This window comes from Neophocaena asiaeorientalis, unplaced genomic scaffold (genome assembly GCF_003031525.2).
Source record: "Neophocaena asiaeorientalis asiaeorientalis breed wild unplaced genomic scaffold, Neophocaena_asiaeorientalis_V1.1 scaffold206, whole genome shotgun sequence".
In the NCBI taxonomy this organism is placed as follows: Eukaryota; Metazoa; Chordata; class Mammalia; order Artiodactyla; family Phocoenidae; genus Neophocaena; species Neophocaena asiaeorientalis.
In genome coordinates this window covers 1292930-1312528 of record NW_020174578.1, presented here as the reverse complement: position 1 = coordinate 1312528, position 19599 = coordinate 1292930, and the positions used below count along the sequence as shown (strand labels likewise).

The 19599-nt window shown below is 38.5% G+C and overlaps 1 protein-coding gene and 1 pseudogene across 1 annotated transcript; both read left to right on the top strand.

The window, feature by feature from the left end:
* The first annotated feature begins 267 nt into the window (after positions 1–267).
* Positions 268–1200, top strand: LOC112408467 (olfactory receptor-like protein OLF3). The gene has a single exon (XM_024758071.1). The coding sequence runs from the start codon at positions 268–270 to the stop codon at positions 1198–1200; it is 933 nt and encodes a 310-aa protein (XP_024613839.1).
* An 11178-nt stretch (positions 1201–12378) lies between these two features.
* On the top strand, positions 12379–13313 carry LOC112408466 (olfactory receptor-like protein OLF3; annotated as a pseudogene).
* The last annotated feature ends 6286 nt before the right edge of the window (positions 13314–19599 follow it).

Genomic DNA, 19599 nt, shown 5'->3' with positions numbered 1-19599 from the left:
TTTAAAGAAAAAATATCATGTTTTACAGTTAATCTTTTTAACTCAAATAAGCATTTTAATGAAAACATTTCTGCTTAAGGAAGCTTCTCCTTGGATCTGAGCCACATCAGTGGGTTCTGTTGTTTCCCAGAAGGAGACATACAATCTGAAAAACCACACCACTTAATATTAGATGGCTATTTGGTCTAAGTGACCGTATAAGGTCCTCTGGCACCTTATGTATCTAGTTTTTTTGATTTATAACTTGGGTTTGGTCTTCAGAAGCTCATGGGCAGGGAAGACCAGACATGGATGAGTGAGTTCATTCTGCTGGGACTGTCCAGCTGCTGGGAGACTCAGGTCTCCCTCTTTGTCCTTTTCCTGGCCATGTATCTGATGACTGTGCTGAGGAACTTCCTCATCATCCTCCTTATCAGACTGGACAGCAGGCTAAACACACCCATGTACGTTTTCCTCAGTATCCTGTCATTTGTGGACATCTGTTATATCAACAGCACTGTCCCCCAGATGCTCATTCACTTCCTGTCAGCCCAGAAGTCTATCCCATTCTACAGCTGTGTGCTCCAGCTGTTTATCTCCTTGGCCATGAGCAGCCCAGAGCTCTTCCTGCTGGAAGCCATGGCTTATGACCGCTGTGTGGCAGTGGGCCGCCCACTGCACTACGCAGTCATCATGCACGGAGGGCTGTGCCTGGGGCTGGCTGCTGGCTGCTTGCTGGCTGGTTTCACGAATTCACTGATGCAGACAATCATCTTTCAGCTACCTCTGTGCCATAAGGTTGTTCATCACTTTGCCTGTGAGATGTTGGCTGTGCTGAGGCTGACCTGTGTGGACATCTCCTTCAACAAGGTCATGGTGGCCATCTCAGGATTTCTGGTGATGATGCTTACCTGTTTTCTTGTTCTGTTCTCCTATGGTCGTATAGTTGCTGCGATTCTGTGTCTTCATTCTGCCCAGGGACGCCACAAAGCATCTGGGACGTGTGCCTCTCACCTCATTGTGGTTTCCATGTGCTTTGGAACAGCCATCTTCACATACTTGAGACCCATGGCTGGCTCCTCAGCAGAACAGGAGAAGATGGTCACCCTGTTCTATGCTGTGGTGACCCCAATGCTGAATCCCTTAATCTACAGCTTGAGGAACAAGGAAGTGATGAGCACCTCTAGAAGAGTGTTGGGGAAACTTAGTGACAAAGGGTAAAGATTCATAGAATTTCTCCTTCCCTCCAACAGCCCATAGAACGACATTCTAAACAAAGAGAAAATGATGGACATGCCCTTTCTTCTCAGATTTTCTCATAAGGTAGATCATGGTGAACAAGTTTTTCTAGACTGACTTTCCACATTCATCCACATTTTGACTATGTATCACTGCTCTGTTATACATATGGTAAAAAAAAAAACAAACCTTTAATTATTAAACTGCAGTCTGCTGGATAATCTCTCCTCCTAGACTTCATATTCCCCCTTTTACTTCCATATACTTCCTGCCTAGTCCCTCAGAAAATGAAACATAAACAGTAAAAATTTTCAGGGTGAGAAGAGCCACACTTTGTTTCATGACCCCACCCATCACCAGCAATGTTGCTTTGAAAAAGGTACTTAACATCTCTGACCTCTAGTTTCCTCAACTATAAAAAGAAGTAATATCCAGTGTGTGTGATTATTTTGAAGATTATAAATTATCTATGTAAAATGCCTAGTAGAGTGGTGGCATAGAGTAGGTATTCAACTATTTTTTAAAAATAGCTTGTAGGACACAATTACAGCATTACACATTATGCAGCCTTCTCTCTATACAGAGTGACTCACGGTGAATGTTTTCCTTGTGCTGTGGCTCTAGTAGATCACTGTTCTGTGTCTGCTCCAGGTAGCCACCTTACCCAGAACCACGGCATCTGTCCACCCAATTTATTATCTCTCCATCCATCCATCCACCCATTCATTATCCATTCATCCATCCAACTTTTCTGTCTCTGTCTATCTATGTATTTTTTAGCTCCAAGCCAGACAAGACCTTTCTCATGATCTCCAAACACATGTATCAATGCTTGCTTAACTCCTTTCACTTACATTATATGAATCTCATTGTTAACATAGTTAAAATAGAGCTGTTGTTCTTGCTTCCTCTATCCCAAGCTATTCCTTTCCTGTTGCCCCAATACACCTTCACTGTTTTAGTAAAAGGAACCATCATACATCAGAGTAATTCTTGATTCCTTTATTTTACACCCTACCCAGCTATAGATTCCATTAGCTTGTCAACAAAATATGTGATCAACTGGTCTCTCCGTTTCCACCTCTGCTTTCTACATTCTGTTCTGCACACAACAGCTTTAATTTTTAAAATTATTATTTGTTTTTTGACTTTATTTTGTAAACTAAAACACAGGCAGAACACCACACTAAATAAATGTGTAGCTTAGTGAATTGTTGTAAGACAAACCCTCTTGTAACCACCACTCAAGTAAAAACAAAACAAAACAAAACAAAAAACAGTTCTGCCAGCTACTGTAGCAGTCACTCCACGTGCCCCATCATAATCACAACTTTTTCCCAAAAGTAACTGCTCTCGTGACCTCTGCAGTAATCACTGTCTTGCATTTCTGTATGGCTATATTATTCAAGCAAACATCCCTGGTCACTGTCACTGTAGTTTAGTTTTGCCCATTTTTTTCAATTTGATATGCTTTGAAATCTCATTAATCTATAGGTCCCCTCCAACTCTTTCTTTTTCCTACAATTTATTTGAGTGACCTGGGCCATTTGATCTGTAGAAGTCTCCTCTATCTTAGAAAATAAATCAAGTCACATCCTTTTCCTGCTTAGAATAAAATCCAAACTCCACAAGTACAGGACCTAACTTGGTCCAGCTGCTGCCTGCTTCTTCATCTGCATTTTGACTCCTTCCTCTCAATGCTCTCATGGCACACTGCTTCTCCAACAAGGGTTGGAAGAAAACAGCTAAATCTCTATAAAAGGAAAATTTATTTTTTTTACAAGTCATAGACATTCATGGAAAAAATAATTGTAGACCTGTACCTTTTTTGTATGTGAAATCTGAGACTTATCCAATGTATTAATAATTTACTAATAAGCACTAATAAATTTAGTAATAAATACTTCCTTTCACTGGAAATTCTGAATCCTATCAGTTAGCATCATGAATAACTGGGCTCAGATTTCTGAGTAAAATCTCAACAGTAGAGATGTTTTGATCTCCCAGTTTTAAAAGGAGAAAATTTAAGTTTCTACCTTGGAAAGGGCAAAGTATTATATTCATCAGTTAGACTATAAGCTTCTTGAGAGCAAGGACTATGCATTTTATCTTATTTGTGTTCTCAGTGCCTTAACAATGCTAATAAATTCCTGCTGATTATTAATTGAAATTTTCTTTACTATTCTAGAAGTTGCCTCTTATGAAATATATAAAGATAATGCATGTTGGAATTTAATATAATAGTAAATAGGCTTTAAAAAATCTCAGGCTCAGAGTTAATTGGTTCATAATACTCTTCAGTAGATGAAATATTATCACCCATACAAGGCTTCTTTTATTAATTAATTCTGTTTTATCCCATTCTTTATTCCTCACCTATTCTGATATGTTTAATGCATATAATGATGTTTGAGAGTACATTTATGTATTTAAAATATATATTAACTACTCAGACTGTATCTTAAGTTTTTTTTTTTTTTTTACTCAACACTGTATTTTTAAGAATGATACCTATTGCTAGTCTATTACTTTTAACTGTTCAGAGTAATCCATAGTGTTCACGATATTTTAGCTATGGTACCCAGCTCCCTACCACCACATATATTCCGATGATGAACATCATAATACATGTGCACTTAAGGACCTGTGAGACTTATTTAAGGAATATACACAGGAGCCAATTGCTAGGTAATGGATAATGCTCTCCAGAATGGCTTTATAAGCCTACACTCGTACGTCAGTGCCTGATGGCTCTTATCCATCCACAGCCTGCATGTTTTGAATTTTTTCTAGGCTAAAAGATATAAAATTGTCTTACTTTGCGTTACTCTGATAAGTAATCAGTATGAACGTGTCTTCATATGCTGAACTTCTGATTTGTCTGCCTTCACCCAGCACCACTCTATCCATGCCTTCCCCGCTTCAGTTCGTGCTAACTCCATCATTGCAGTGATTAGGCAATTTCCCAGTCTTTCTCTCATAAATTGGCAAGAATAGCTTGTTGTCTCTATTTTCAAAATATATACATAGTATGATCACTTCTCAGCATCTCCACTCTTACACCCCAGCGTGAGCCACCCTGACTTCTCACTTGGGTTACTGCAATTGCCTGCATCAAATTCCCTGCTTCTATTCTTATATCCCAGCACTCAGTGATCCCTTTAAAACAGAACTTGAATCATGTCCTTCCTCTTTCAACCATGCAGTTATTCAGAATTAAATCCAAAGTATTTACAATGAACACAGGCTTTTCTCCTAACTATGCCTCTCTACCTGGAATGCTGCTTTCTCAGTTAGCCACTTCCTCATCTCCTCCAATTCTTCATTTAACTATCATCACTGCCCTATTTGGTGCTGCAGACTTTCTCCTTGCCCCCTACGCCTGTTCCCTCTTACCTTGTTATTTAGTTTTTTCCAAAGAGCTTACCTTTTCTAACATATTTGCAATTAACTCATTGTTTAATGTCTGTCTGTCATCCCTCCACTGCCCCCAGAATATAATGTAAGCCCCTTGAGAGCAGGGCTCTTTGGTTCAGGTAAATATATATACCAAGAATATAGGATAGTGTCTGTCTTATAGTTAGCACCAAATAAATATTTTCTGAGTGAACCATATTGTCAGCCTTTTGGGTTTCTGTTGCTGGACACTCTGTGTTCATTTTCTTTGCTCATTTTTCTTTTGAGTTTTCTACCATTTCCTTGTTGGTGTGTATATTATAAATATGAATCCTTTTTGGTTATAGCCATTGCAAATACATACCTCTGATCCATCACCTCTCTGTCAATTTTATTCATAGAGTCCTTTGTTGAATGAAAAACCTTCATTTTGATATAATCCAATTTATCACATTTTTGTCCAATGATTTATGCTTACGAAGTTTTGTTTTTCTAAAAAAAAAAAAAAAACCCTGTATCTAGGTCATAAAATATTGTTTTATTTAATTAAGTTTTATACTTTTACCTTTCACAGTATTTCTTTAGTTTATCTTTAGTATTTCTTTAGACATCTGCTTCTACATATGTTGTTAAATATGGATCTAGTGTTTATTTCCATGTGTGGTCCATTTATTAAACAGTCTATTCTTTATTCAGTCATTTTAATAACTTTCATGTACATTGTTTACCTATATATGGGTCTGTCTTTGAAGTCTACTTGTTCGTTTGTTCTTGCACCATGTAATCCTGTTACTCTGCTTCTAAAAATTGAAGTATAGTTGACATACAATAGTATATCAGCTTCAAGTATAAAACATAGTAGTTTAACATGTATATACATTACAAATTGATCACCATGATAAGTCTAATAACCGTCTGTTACCAGATAAATCTATTACAAATTACTGACTATGTTCCCAATACTGTTGATCACATTCCGTGATTTATTTATTTTGTAACTGGAAGTTGGTACCTCTTAATCTGTCTTGCCTATTTTCCCCAACCTCCCACCCCTCTTCCAATCACCAGTTTGTTTTTTTATCTGTTAAGTCTGCTTCTGTTTTTTTTTTTTGTTGGTTTGTTTTGTCTTTTTAGATTCCACATATAAGTAAAATCAGTCAGTACTTCTCTTTCTCTGTTTGACTTATTTCACTTAGCATAATATCCTCTAGGTCCATCTGTGTTGTCACAAATGACAAAATTTCATTCTTTTTTATGGTTGAGTAATATTCCATTGTGTATATAGCTATATATCACCTCTTCATTCATCTATCTGTAGACACTTAGGTTGTTTCTATATCTTGACTACTGTAAATAATGCTGCAATGAACATAGGAGTACATATATCTTTTTGAATTAGTGTTTTTGTTTTCTTCAGAAAACACCCAGAAGTGGAACTACTGGACTGTGTAGTACTGTTTTTAATTTTTTGAGGAACCTCCACATTTTTCCATAGGGTTGCACCAATTTACATTCCCACCAACAGGAACTGCCTAGAGGGTTCCCCATTCTCCCCATCCTTGCCAAGAATTGTTATTTGTTGTCTGTTTGTTGATATCCATTCTGACAGGTGTGAGGTGATACTGTGGTTTTGATTCGCATTTCTCTGATGATTAGTGATGTTGAGCATCTTTTCATGTGTCTGTCGGCCATCTGTATGCCTTCTTTGGAAAAATGTCTATTCAGGTCCTGTGACCATTTTTTAATAGACCTCTTTGGGTTTTTTTTTGATATTAAGTTGTGTGATTTCTTTAAATATTTTGGATATTAACCCCTTATCCAGTATATCATTTGCAAATATTTTCCTTTGTTCAGTAGGTTGTCTTTTCATTTTATGATTTCCTTCATTATGAAAAAGCTTTTTAGTTTGATGTAGTCCCATTTGTTTATTTTTGCTTTTATTTCCCTTGCCTGAGGAGACAGACAAACGCACACAAAATATTGCTGAGACTGATGTCAAAGAGTAAACTGCCTATGTTTTCTAGAGTTTTATGGTTTTAGGTCGCCAGAAGATGCTTTTGTCACCAGCTCCCGGAATAAGCCCTTCCCTGGGGCAATGCCAGGTAGTTGAGCAGAGGATGAGAACAGACTGGGCACTCTGACATAGACAAGGCGTACAGTGGAAATCTCCCTTCCCACTCCTGGGAAAGGGAAATAGGGACTAGAGGTACCCCTGTACAATGCTTAACATCCTCACTAGAGGATTTTCACAGAGGAGGTTGTACTTTATTAAAGGTTCCCAACACTAAAAATCCCTAAGTACAAACCAGGATATGAAAGATCATCCTCCTTAAAGTGAAGGGAAAGGTGAAATTGCTAAGGTTACAGGATGTGATGGTAGAATTACAAACCTGAGAGCAGCCCAATAATAAGCAACATCTGTTTAGGGATTGGCATAAAAAACTCTCCCTGTCCAACCTCGGATTAGATGATGTACCATAGAGCATCTCAGTGGTCCCGTGAGTTGCCCGGCCCAGGAGCTATTGCTTAGAGGAACGTGGAGATGGATGAGTTGGAATGAGAAAGTTTCGATTTAATCTTCACGGTCCTAAAGTGGGATAAAAATTCTCACCATCCAAAAGTGTTATCACTGAAGACTCAGACACACTTCCCTTGAGAAATTAAAGTTTGGCAAGCTCCTTCCCATGCTCCAGGGACAAGGAAACAAAATGTTCATTTGCAAAGTTGAAATGTAGGTTAGGGTGTTAGATGCAGAAGTGACCAGACAGAGGGAGATGGAAAATAAAAGAAATCTAATAAACACAAAATAATTGGTCCCTTGAGATTTTATCACTAAATTATAAAAAGTTACCTGTTCCAACTGTACTTGCTTCAAATTCCATAACTTTCCGAGCCCTGCCATCTTTCCAAGGCACAGGATGGCCTCCTCCATTCTCCAGAGGTGAGTCAGGCATTTTCAGTCTTTCTTCATCACTTATTTAGCAACATAAATTGTGAAACCAGGTTCCTGTAATCCATGGCCTCTCCTGCTATACTCCTCAAACCTAAGCGTATGGTGGCTTGATATATTGGCCTCTAGTAGAAAGTTATCCTAAAAAATACGTTCTGGCTCTTCAGATTATGTTTGTGAGTGTACAGCTAAGTAGGTTTGAAAAGAAGCTTGTCAACAGCTTGAGTGTGAGCGAGCGTGCTTACGTGTGGGGCCCAAAGAGGACACGATGGAAAGTGTTCCTCTGAGTGGAGAGAACTCCTGGCTCTCTTCTCCACCTGTGTAATGATTTTGGCTTAGCTACATGGCCACTCAACAGTTTTCCTCTGCCTTTGGTGTGACTGCCAAGTGACCTGGAAACATAGCCCACTCTTTATGTTAGTGCGATAGTAACTGTTTACACAGTAGGGGATGTATTGGCACTATTTATAAGCACTCACCACTACGGAGAATAGATTCCAAGTTCCCCGTGGGAGACAGCTCAGAAGGGACAAATCTTCCCAACCAGATAAAACTCATACCTTCAGGCCAGGACCCTTCGTCATGTCTCATCTCTTACTTGTTAGGGATATTTTTGGCTAGAGAAAACTATCCTTAGGTTCAAATCTTCTTTTGAAAGCTAATTAAAAAAAATAAGCACTCGATTTATCCATTTCTGTTAAATTGTTTTTTTCCTTATTTTCCATAATTAGAGCCCTTAATTTTTCTCTTATAAGAGGAAGAAAGAACTTCCTGCCATGTATCCATTATAAGATGTTGTGTTTTCATCACCATATGAGACACAAAGTAGAAGCATGATCACCTTTTCAAATTTATGAAAGAGGCCAGTTAATCACATACTTCATGAAGAGAGTCCCTAATAGGGGTGATGGGCTGTGTTTCTTTTCCTTATGTTGCTGATGTGGCTTGAAGGCCAGACTTCAACTTCATAGGTGAGTGAGAAGTACCTACTCTGGTCCACCATGACTGTGAAGTAAATGGGATCAAAAGTAGGAACTCAGTTAGTCCTCCTGATATGTCTTATGATTTCCATGTTAGGTGAATCCACAACCTTTAAAAAATTACTGTGCTATACACAAGGTCTGCTATGTGTAGGAGCAGGGTGATTGATGTGCCCCAGGCTATCAGATAATCCTGTTTACCTGCTGACTCCTCCCTGGTCTAGTCCTTTTCCCATCTGTAAAACAGAGATAATAAGCCAAAGTTCAGAGTGTTGTTGTGAATGTTATTATACTGTATTATATTAGTAGATGCATACAGTAGTATGATGCCTAGTACAGAGTAAGTGTTCAGCAAATGAAGTATTTATATCAACTCAGTATAAAAATAAGTGTAATTATGATTCTTATTTCTTCTCTTACCATCTTTCCCACTCCAGTGGATTTTTGCACTCTGGGCAAAAGTGTTTCAGGAGCTTGTTTGTTTTCTTCCTGCCATCTGTCTCCAAAATAATAGACAAGACTGAGAACATTTTCTAAAACTGAACCTTACCATTCAGTGATTCACAGGGCAATTGACCTGTTAAATTATTTGAAACAGTTTTACAAAGAAACGGGTTTACTTTGACTTTACACATCACTTTTTAAAAATATCAAATGTACTTTATTTAAAAAAGACAAAATTGCTTGCAAGTAATGTGTCACTTGGAAATTCACTTGCTTGACTTCATTACTGAGCAAAAGCAACATGACTTTAAGCACAGATACCCTTTTTTTGGGATATGGTTTTGGAGATAGGTAAAAAGACACCATTTATTTTTTTGTTGTTACATTGACTTTTAAAAATTGACATTCGTTTGAGTCCTGGTTATAGAAGTGTAAACAGTGTAAATGGATCTACCATTAACTATCACTGTCACATCCATGCTACCTATCTGCACATATATACCTGCTGATAAACCTGGAAGAGTTCCTGCATCACAGTTACATTTGAGCCCCAGGAGACAGGCCTGAACATACAACGTAGGACAAATCACTGGTATTCCTTTAAAGAACAGGTCACAGTAGAAGTACTTCTTGGAAACAATTCATCCACTTTGGTATGTTTTAGGTTTTATTAGTGATTTACATAGTTGTTTATTTAATTAAATCATAACATAAAGCATTAAACACAAAATAACTATTAATTTCTTCAATATCTATGTTAGCAAGTTTTGAAAAAAATACATATATACAGTTGACCTTTGAAACATGGGTTTGAACTGTGTGAGTTCACTAATACGTGGAGCCACAAATACATGATACAGATACACATCATGGCCATCTATAGCCATCATGATATTAGGTAGGGAAGGAGAAAGTAAAAAGAAGAGCAAACACTTCCATGTGGAGAAAATATAGTTCAGATACTTAGATGCAGAACTGATATCCCCAGATAAAGTACTTATAATGAATTTTCCAGAAAACTCCCTTGTCTGTCACAATGGGCCTGATGACTCTCTCAGTCCAAATATTCTGAAAACTGCAAGCATAGGCAGCCATATATTGGGAATAAAGTGAATGGATGTGGAAGGATGGATGGGTCTTGCATTTAGCTGTATTTTATAGTGTGGTCTCTAGCTATTGGTAAATCTCTAAAAAGCATTGGAATGCCAGAGTCCATTTACATAGGAATAGGAAAGCACTGTAGATATTAACAGTTCATATTTTTATCATGGCTTGAAATGACTAGGAAGATTTCCAACAAGTATAATGACAATTTTTATTCCAATGTAAAATGTAGCAGAACAAAAAGAAATTGATGTATAAATAGGTAAAATGCAAAATAAAATTACAAAGAAGGGAATGCACAATAATTAAGACTAGGCTATTGGTTTGTAGCTGTGAGGCTGACAAGCTGTTAATTTTCAACATTCTAGAAAAAAACTCATTCTTGATTATAAACTATACCTATTTGTCATCAAGAGTTTGGATTCTTTATCTTTTCATGTAGTGAAGAATATTACTTATATCTTTAAATATTGTGCATTTCTTTGCCAATGTTGCAGCTGTGTATCTTGTTCCAATCAATTTTGGTGTAAGTGACTGAAAGCTTTCAGTGCAAGGCCTTGAACGTGGTATCTGACATTGTTTGATCATTTCCACTAATTTCTGTGTGATACTCAATTTCTGAAAGCTCTCTTTTTAATAATTCCTTGACATTTTGGACCTTATTCAAAGCAATACTAAATTCTGAATATTTTATAACTAACCATATGATAATAAGCTATAATATTAAGTCCTCCAGCCATCTGTGTTATAAGTGGTGTGATCTGTAACAATCATTCTAAAAGATTTTATGCTGAAACTGGAAACTTTCAATAAATGTAATCTGCTGTCCATCTATAATTATAGCATGAATAGTACAGAAGCCATGGGGATAATTATCTTCACATGAATCTTTCATGTACTGTCACAGGATTGTCTCAGACCTCAAACTCCCATCTGTATATTTTGGTTATGGATCACTTATTTCTTTCTTTAAGTGAGCAAACATAAAAGAAATTTTGATTTTGGGTCAAAAAACTACTACTGTCTCTGTTGTCATGCTCTGTAATTAAGACCTGATTTTCTATCCTTCTGCCTTCCCTGCTGAGGACTGATCCCTGTTATATTGGGAAATAAGTTGTCCCTTCCTTGAGAAAACATTATTATTAAGTAATAACCTGACATCATTACATGCTTTATTAAATTTCCCTTGGGGGACATAAGAGATCAACTTTAGCAGCTCTGTATACCTTCTCTTCATTCAGCCAGAGTCTTGAAGTTGGCCATCCTGGGTTGATCTTGCCCACCTGGGCCACTGGTATGAGGTGGGTGGAGAGGATGCCTTCCGCCTGCCACTCTCAAATTAAAAGGGCAAATTACAGAAAATAAATTCAAAATCACTTAGTAATAAGAAGTATGAGAATATCACTTAAAACTTTCAGGATTTCATGGATACAGTCCATTAAGGAGGGGTGAGTAGAGTTGTGTCTGAGGTATCCAGAGTAAACAAAACAAAAAAGTTAAATGGTATAGAACAGGGCTTCCCTGGTGGCGCAGTGGTTGAGAATCTGCCTGCCAATGCAGGGGACACGGGTTCGAGCCCTGGTTTGGGAAGATCCCACATGCCGCAGAGCAACTAGGCCCGTGAGCCACAACTACTGAGCCTGCGTGTCTGGAGCCTGTGCTCTGCCACAAGAGAGGCCGCGACAGTGAGAGGCCCGCGCACCGTGATGAAGAGTGGCCCCCGCTCGTTGCAACTAGTGAAAGTCCTCGCACAGAAACGAAGACCCAACACACCCAAAAGTAAATAAATAAATAAATAAATTTACTAAAAAACAAACAAACCAAAAAAAAAACCAAAACACACACACATTAAAAAAAAAAATGGTATAGAACATCATGTAGAATTCAGAAAAAGTCATGTGGGCTAAAGAATGTCGCACCAGAAAGAAAGAAAAATTATCCCCTATAGTAACTACTAAATTGACTAGGATTTTGTCTAACCACTTCATTAATTTCTTTCCTCCATTTAAGAGCAGATGTTTAGGAGAAGAAATTATCTTCCAATAAATTGAATTTCAAGAATGTAACTTTTTTCCTCCTTGATTTCCAGCTGCAAAACTGGGTCCCATTGTGTTCTTCATCTGCGGATATGTTCGAGCAGAGTTTCGTTAATGATTTGGCAGAGACATTCAAGGAGAACTTTAAGTTCAGGTGGGTAGGTTCTCCCTGTGGTCTAAAAGCCACTTTCCAATTCTGATTTTCCTTAATTTGTTATTTTGACATCATTAGTTCAGTCCGGAGAAACTCATGGGCCAGGGAAATAAAACGCAGACATGGGTGAGTGAGTTCATTTTGCTGCGGCTGTCCAGTGACTGGGGGACTCAAGTCTCCCTTTTGGTCTTGATCTTGGCCATGTACTTGGCGACTGTTGTGGGAAATTTCCTCATTCTTCTTCTGATCGGACTGCACAGCATGCTTCATACCTCCATGTATTTCTTCCTTAGTGTTTTATCTTTTATGGACCTTTGTTATGTAAACAGTTTTGCCCCACAAATGCTGGCCCACCTGCTCTCAGTCTAGAAGTCCATCCCATTCCACAGCTGCTCCAGCTCTATGCACCCCTGGCATTGGGTGGGTCTGAGTTCTTTTTGCTGGGAGCCATGGCCTATGACTGCTGCGTGATGGTGTGCTACCCACTGCATTACACAGTCATGCACAGAGGGCTGTGCCTGGGGCTGGCTGCCGGCTGCTTGGTGGCTGGTTCCATGAATTCACTGATGGAAACAGTCATCACCTTTCGGCTTCTCCTGTGTCACAGTGTTATTAATAACATTGCCTGTGCGACCCTAGCAGTGCTACGGCTAGTCTGTGTGGACATCTACTTCAACAAGGTCATGGTGGTTGCCTCAGTATTTCTGGTGATCATGCTTCCCTGTTCCCTGGTTCTGTTCTCCTATGGTCGTATAGTTGTTGCCATTCTGCGCATTTGTTCTACTCAGAGATGTAGCGAAGTGTCTGGGCCGTGCGCTTCTCACCTCACTGTGGTTTGCATGTGCTTTGGGACTACCATCTTCACCTACCTGGGGCCACGGTCAGCCTCCTCAGTGGAAGAGGAGAAGATGGTTGCTCTGTTCTATGCTGTGGTGGCACCTATGGTGAACTCCTTGATTTACAGCTTGAGGAATAAAGAAGTTACGGCTGCTCTCTATAAATTTTTAGAGAAATTCAGAGGTAAAGGGTGAAGACTATAAGAACTTCTTGCTATCTATTAGCAGAATCAAAAAGGAGATCAGATAAGTGAAGGTGGGACTGCCACACTCACGCTAAGGAAGACTATCATGGTCAGACCCTTGCTTTCAAATGAAGAATTCCTCCACATGATGAATGGATTTCCTTATACATGCCAATACCAGATAATTTACATGTCAGTGATTCAGCAGAGAGCCTTTTTTTAGATCGTCTTCTCTCAGGTATTCAGTAGTATTTAGACATCATCTGCCTATTTAAAAATTTTATTAGCATACCAGTGTTTAAAGAAATGAGCCATGACTTCATCAAGCAGACCTGGTTTGTGGATTGAATGGGTAGATGAATTCCACCAATTAGGTTCACTTATACTTCTGTGGAACAGAATAGATAATGTCTGTTTTTCTTTCTACATGACAATACTCCAATTGTTTGTAGAATAGCTTAATTTTCTCCAGGATAACCACAAATGGTTTTTTCAACTCTTTAAAAAATAATATCAGTTTTGAAACTTTCAATACCATCTGTGCCTTAGTCTAGACTGTGATATTATATCCTGAAATAAATAATATATGATAGAATGTTTGTTCAGGCCATTATGCTGGATCTCATTTGCTTTTAAGATGAGAAATCTGTGGCTTCACTGTAGTCTCTTTTTATTGTGGTAAAACATACAATATGTAACAAAATTTTCTGTTTTAGTCATTTTTAAGTGTACACTTCAGTGGCGTTAATTACATTTGCAATGCTGTGCAAACATCACCACTATCTTATTTCCAAAATTATTCATTACCAGTCTTTTTTTTTTTTCGGCGGTACGCGGGCCTCTCACTGTTGTGGCCTCTCCCACTGTGGAGCATAGGCTCCGGACGTGCAGGCTCAGCGGCCATGGCTCACGGGCCTAGCCACTCCGCGGCATGTGGGATCTTCCCAGACCGGGGCACGAACCCGTGTCCTCTGCATCAGCAGGTGAACTCTCAACCACTTTGCTACCAGGGAAGCCCACCAGCCTTTTATACAACTAATTTCCCAAGACCTGGTTCCTATAATCTGGTTACAAAGACTCTACACCCATTACACTCTTTTCTTTTTTTAACTTAAACAAAAGTATATGCATTTTGTTCTGCTAATTGTTACTGATTTTCACACATCACACCAACTTGCCAAGATTATTTTGAATTTTGATTCTCCAATTCATTCCTTTTGTTTATTTTGTCTTTCTTTTTCAATGGATACAATAAGCAGAAAAAGTTATAAAAATAAACACCAAATAGTACATGTCAATTATGTATCACTGCAAACTTGGAAAAAAGTGGTCCACAATGTCTTATAGTTGGAATCGTATAGTATGCAGCCTTTTCAGATTGACTACTTTCACTTAGAGATTTACATTTAAGTTCATTCATGTCTTTTCATGGCTTAATCATTCATTTCTTTTTGGAACTGAATAAAATTCTGTTGTCTGCATGTAGCACAGTTCATTCATTTACCTACTAAAGGATATCTTGTTTGCTTCTGAGTTTTGGTAATTGTGAATAAAGCTGCTTATTAACATTCGTGTGCAGGTATTGTGTGAACATATTTTCAACTCCTTTGGGTAAATACCAAGTAGCATGATTGCTGGATCGTATGGTAAAGGTATGTTTTGCTTTGTAGGAAACCACCAAACTGTCTTCCAAAGTGGCTGTATCACTTCACGTTCCCACGAGCAATGAATGAGAGTTTCTGTTGCTCCATATTTCACCAGCATTTGGTGTTGTCAGTGTTTTGTACTTTGGCCATTCTAACAGGTGTGTAGTGGTATTTTACTGTTGATTTAATTTGCATTTCCCTGATGACACATGATATGAAGCATCTTTTCATATGTTTATTTGCCAACTCTATATATTCTTTGGTGACGTGTCTGTTAAGGTCTTTGGGCCATTTTTTAATCAGGTTGTTTGTTTTCTTATTGTTGATTTTTAAGAGTTACTTGTATATTTTAGATAACAGTTCTGTATCAGATGTATCTTTTGCAAAAATTTTCTCTCAGCATCTGGATTGTCTTTCCATTCTCTTGACATCATTCACTTTTAAATGGTGATAGAAATACATATTTACATATGCAAGAACTCAAAATTATGACCCATTCATCCTTCATTAAGACCACAGGCAATACAACAAAAAATGTGAAAACTTCAAACAGAAGATGGTTTAAATGAAGGACTGGGGGGCATGAAACTGAAGCTGTGATAAGACAGGTAACAAGCTAAAACCTTCTAAGTGTAAAATTGAGTTTAAAAAGCTCTAAATTTCGAGGAGAGGAACCAAGATGGCGGAGTAGAAGGATGTGCTCTCACTCCCTCTTGCGGGAACACCAGAATCACAACTAGCTGCTGGACAATCATCGACAGGAGGACACTGGAACTCACCAAAAATTATACCCCACGTCCAAAGACAAAGGAGAAGCCACAGTGAGACGGTAGGAGGGGCACAAACACAGTAAAATCCAATCCCATAACTGCTGGGTGGGGGACTCACAGACTGGAGAACACTTACCACAGAAGTCCACACACTGGAGTGAAGTCTGAGCCCCACGTCAGGCTTCCCAACCTGGGGGTCCGGCAATGGGAGGAGGAATTCCTAGAGAATCAGACTTTGAAGCCTAGAGGGAATTGATTGCAGGACTTCGACAGGACTGGGAGAAACAGAGACTCCACTCTTGGAGGGCACACACAAAGCAGTGTGTGCATCGGGACCCAGGGGAAGGAGCAGTGACCCCAGGGGAGACTGAACCAGACCTACCTGCTAGCGTTTGAGGGTCTCCTGCAGAGGCGGGGTGGGGGGGGGCGCTGTGGCTCACCGTGGGGACAAGGACACTGGCAGCAGAAGTTCTGGGAAGTACTCCTTGGTGTGAGCCCTTCTAGAGTCTGTCATTAGCTCCACAAAGAGCCCAGGTAGCCTCCAGTGTTGGGTTGCCTCAGGCCAAACAACCAACAGGGAGGGAATCCAGCCCAACCCATCAACAGTCAAGTGGATTAAAGTTTTACTGAGCTCTGCCCACCAGAGCAACAGTCAGCTCTACCCACCACCAGTCCCTCCCATCAAGCCTCTTAGATAGCCTCATCCACCAGAGGGCAGACAGCAGAAGCAAGAAGAACTACAGTCCTGCAGCCTGTGGAACAAAAACCACATTCACAGATAGACAAGATGAAAAGGCAGAGGGTTATGTACTAAATGAAGGAAAAAGATAAAACCCCAGAAAAACAACTGAATGAAGTGGAGATAGGCAACCTTCCAGAAAAAGAATTCAGAATAATGATAGTGAAGATGATCCAGGGCCTCAGAAAAAGAATGGCAGCAAAGATCAAGAAGCTGCAAGAAATGTTTAACAAAGACCTAAAGAATTAAAGAACAAACAAACAGAGATGAACAATACAATAACAAATGAAAACTATACTAGAAGGAATCAACAGCAGAATAACTGAGGCAGAAGAATGGTAAGTGACCTGGAAGACAGAATGCTGGAATTCACTGCTGTGGAAGAGAATAAAGAAAAAAGAATGAATAGAAATGAAGACAGCCTAAGAGACCTCTGGGACAACATTAAATGCAACAACATTCGCATTATAAGGGTCCCAGAAGGAGAAGAGAGAGAGAAAGAACCAGAGAAAATATTTGAAGAGATTATAGTTGAAAACTTCCTTAACATGGGAAAGGAAATAGCCACCCAAGTCCATGAAGCACAGCAAGTCCCATACAAGATAAACCCAAGGAGAAACATGCCAAGACACATAGTAATCAAATTGGCAAAAATTAAAGACAAAGAAAAAGTATTGTAAGCAGCAAGGGAAAAACGAAAAATAACATACAAGGGAACTCCCATAAGATTAACAGCTGATTTCTCAGCAGAAACTCTACAAGCCAGAAGGGAGTTGCATGACATACTTAAAGTGATGGAAGAACCTACAACCAAGATTACCCAGCTAGGATCTCATTCAGATTCGAAGGAGAAATCAAAAGCTTTACAGACAAGCAAAAGCTAAGCGAATTCAGCACCACCAAACCAGCTCTACAACAAATGTTGAAGGAACTTCTCTAAGTGGGAAACACAAGAGAAGAAAAGGACCTACAAAAACAAACCCAAAACAATTAAGAAAATGGTCATAGGAACATACATATTGATAATTACCTTAAACATGAATGGATCAAGTGCTCCAACCAAAAGACACATGCTTGCTGAATGGATACAAAAATAAGACCCATATATATGCTGTCTACAAGAGACGCACTTCAGACCTAGGGACACACACAGACTGAAAGTGAGGGGATGGAAAAAGGTATTCCATGCAGATGGAAATCAAAACAAAGCTGGAATAGCTATACTCATATCAGATAAAATAGACGTTAAAATAAAGAATGTTCCAAGAGACAAGGAAGGACACTACATAATGATCAAGGGATCAATCCAAGAAGAAGATATAACAATTATAAATATATATGCACCCAACATAGGAACACCTCAATACATAAGGCATCTGCTAACAGCTAGAGGAAATTGACAGTAACACAATAATAGTGTGGGAATTTAACACCTCACTTACACCAATGGACAGATCATCAAAAATGAAAATTAATAAGGAAACACAAGCTTTAAATGACACAATAGACCAGACAGAGTTAATGGATATTTATAGGACATTCCATCCAAAAACAGCAGATTACACTTTCTTCTCAAGAGCGTACAGAACATTCTTCAGGATAGATACATGTTGGGTCACAAATCAAGCCTCAGTAAATTTAAGAAAATTGAAATCATATCAAGCATCTTTTCTGACCACAACGCTATGAGATTAGAAATGAACTACAGGAGAAAAAAAGTAAAAGACACAAACACATGGAGGCTAAACAATACATTACTAAATACCCAAGAGATCACTGAAGAAATCAAAGAGGAAATCAAAAAATACCTAGAGACAAATGACAATGAAAATATGATGATTGAAAACCTATGGGATGCAGCAAAAGCAGTTCTCAGAGGGAGGTTTATAGCTATAAAAGCCTACCTCAAGAAACAAGAAAAATCTCAAGCAAACAATCTAACCTTACACCTAAAGGAACTGGAGACAGAAGAACAAACAAAACCCAAAGTTAGCAGAAGGAAAGAAATAACAACGGTCAGAGCAGAACAAAATGAAGTAGAAACCAAGAAAACAATAGCAAAGATCGATAAAACTAAAAGCTGGTTCTTGGAGAAGATAAACAAAATTGATAAACCATTAGGCAGACTCATCAAGAAATAGAGAGAGAGGACTCAAACCAATAAAATTAGAAATGAAAAAGGAGAAGTTACAACAGACACTGCAGAAGTACAAAGCATCCTAAGAGACTACTACAACAACTCTATGGCAATAAAATGGGCAACCTGGAAGAAATGGACAAATTCTTAGAAAGGTATAACCTTCCAAGACTGAACCAGGAAGAAACAGAAAATATGAACAGACCAATCACAAGTAATGAAATTGAAACTGTGATTCAAAATCTTCCAACAAAGTCCAGGACCAGATGGCTTCACAGGTGAATTCTATCAAACATTTAGAGAAGAGCTAACACCCATGCTTCTCAAACTCTTCCAAAAAATTTCAGAGGAAGGAACACTCCCAAACTTATTCTATGAGGCCACCATCACCCTGATACCAAAACCAGACAAAGATACTACAGAAAAAGAAAATTACAGACCAATGTCATTGATGAATATAGATGCAAAAATCCTCAACAAAATACTAGCAAACAGAACCCAACAACACATTAAAAGGATCATACACCATGATCAAGTGGGATTTATCCCAGGGATGCAAGGATTCTTCAATATACGTAAATCAATAAATGTGATAAACCATATTAACAAATTGAAGAATAAAAACCATATGATCATCTTAATAGATGCAGAAAAAGCTTTTGACAAAATTCAACACCCATTTATGATAAAAACTCTCCAGAAAGTGGGCACAGAGGGAACCTATCTCTATGTAATAAAGGCCATATATGACAAACCCATAGCAAACAACATTCTCAATGGTGAAAAATGGAAAGCATTTCCTCTAAGATCAGGAGGGAGACAAGGATATCCACTCTCACCACTATTATTCAACATAGTTTTGGAAGTCCTAGCCATGGCAATCAGAGAAGAAAAAGAAATATAAAGAATACAAATTGGAAAAGAAGTAGTAAAACTGTCACTGTTTGCAGATGACATGATACTATACATAGAGAATCCTAAAGGTGCCACCAGAAAACTACTAG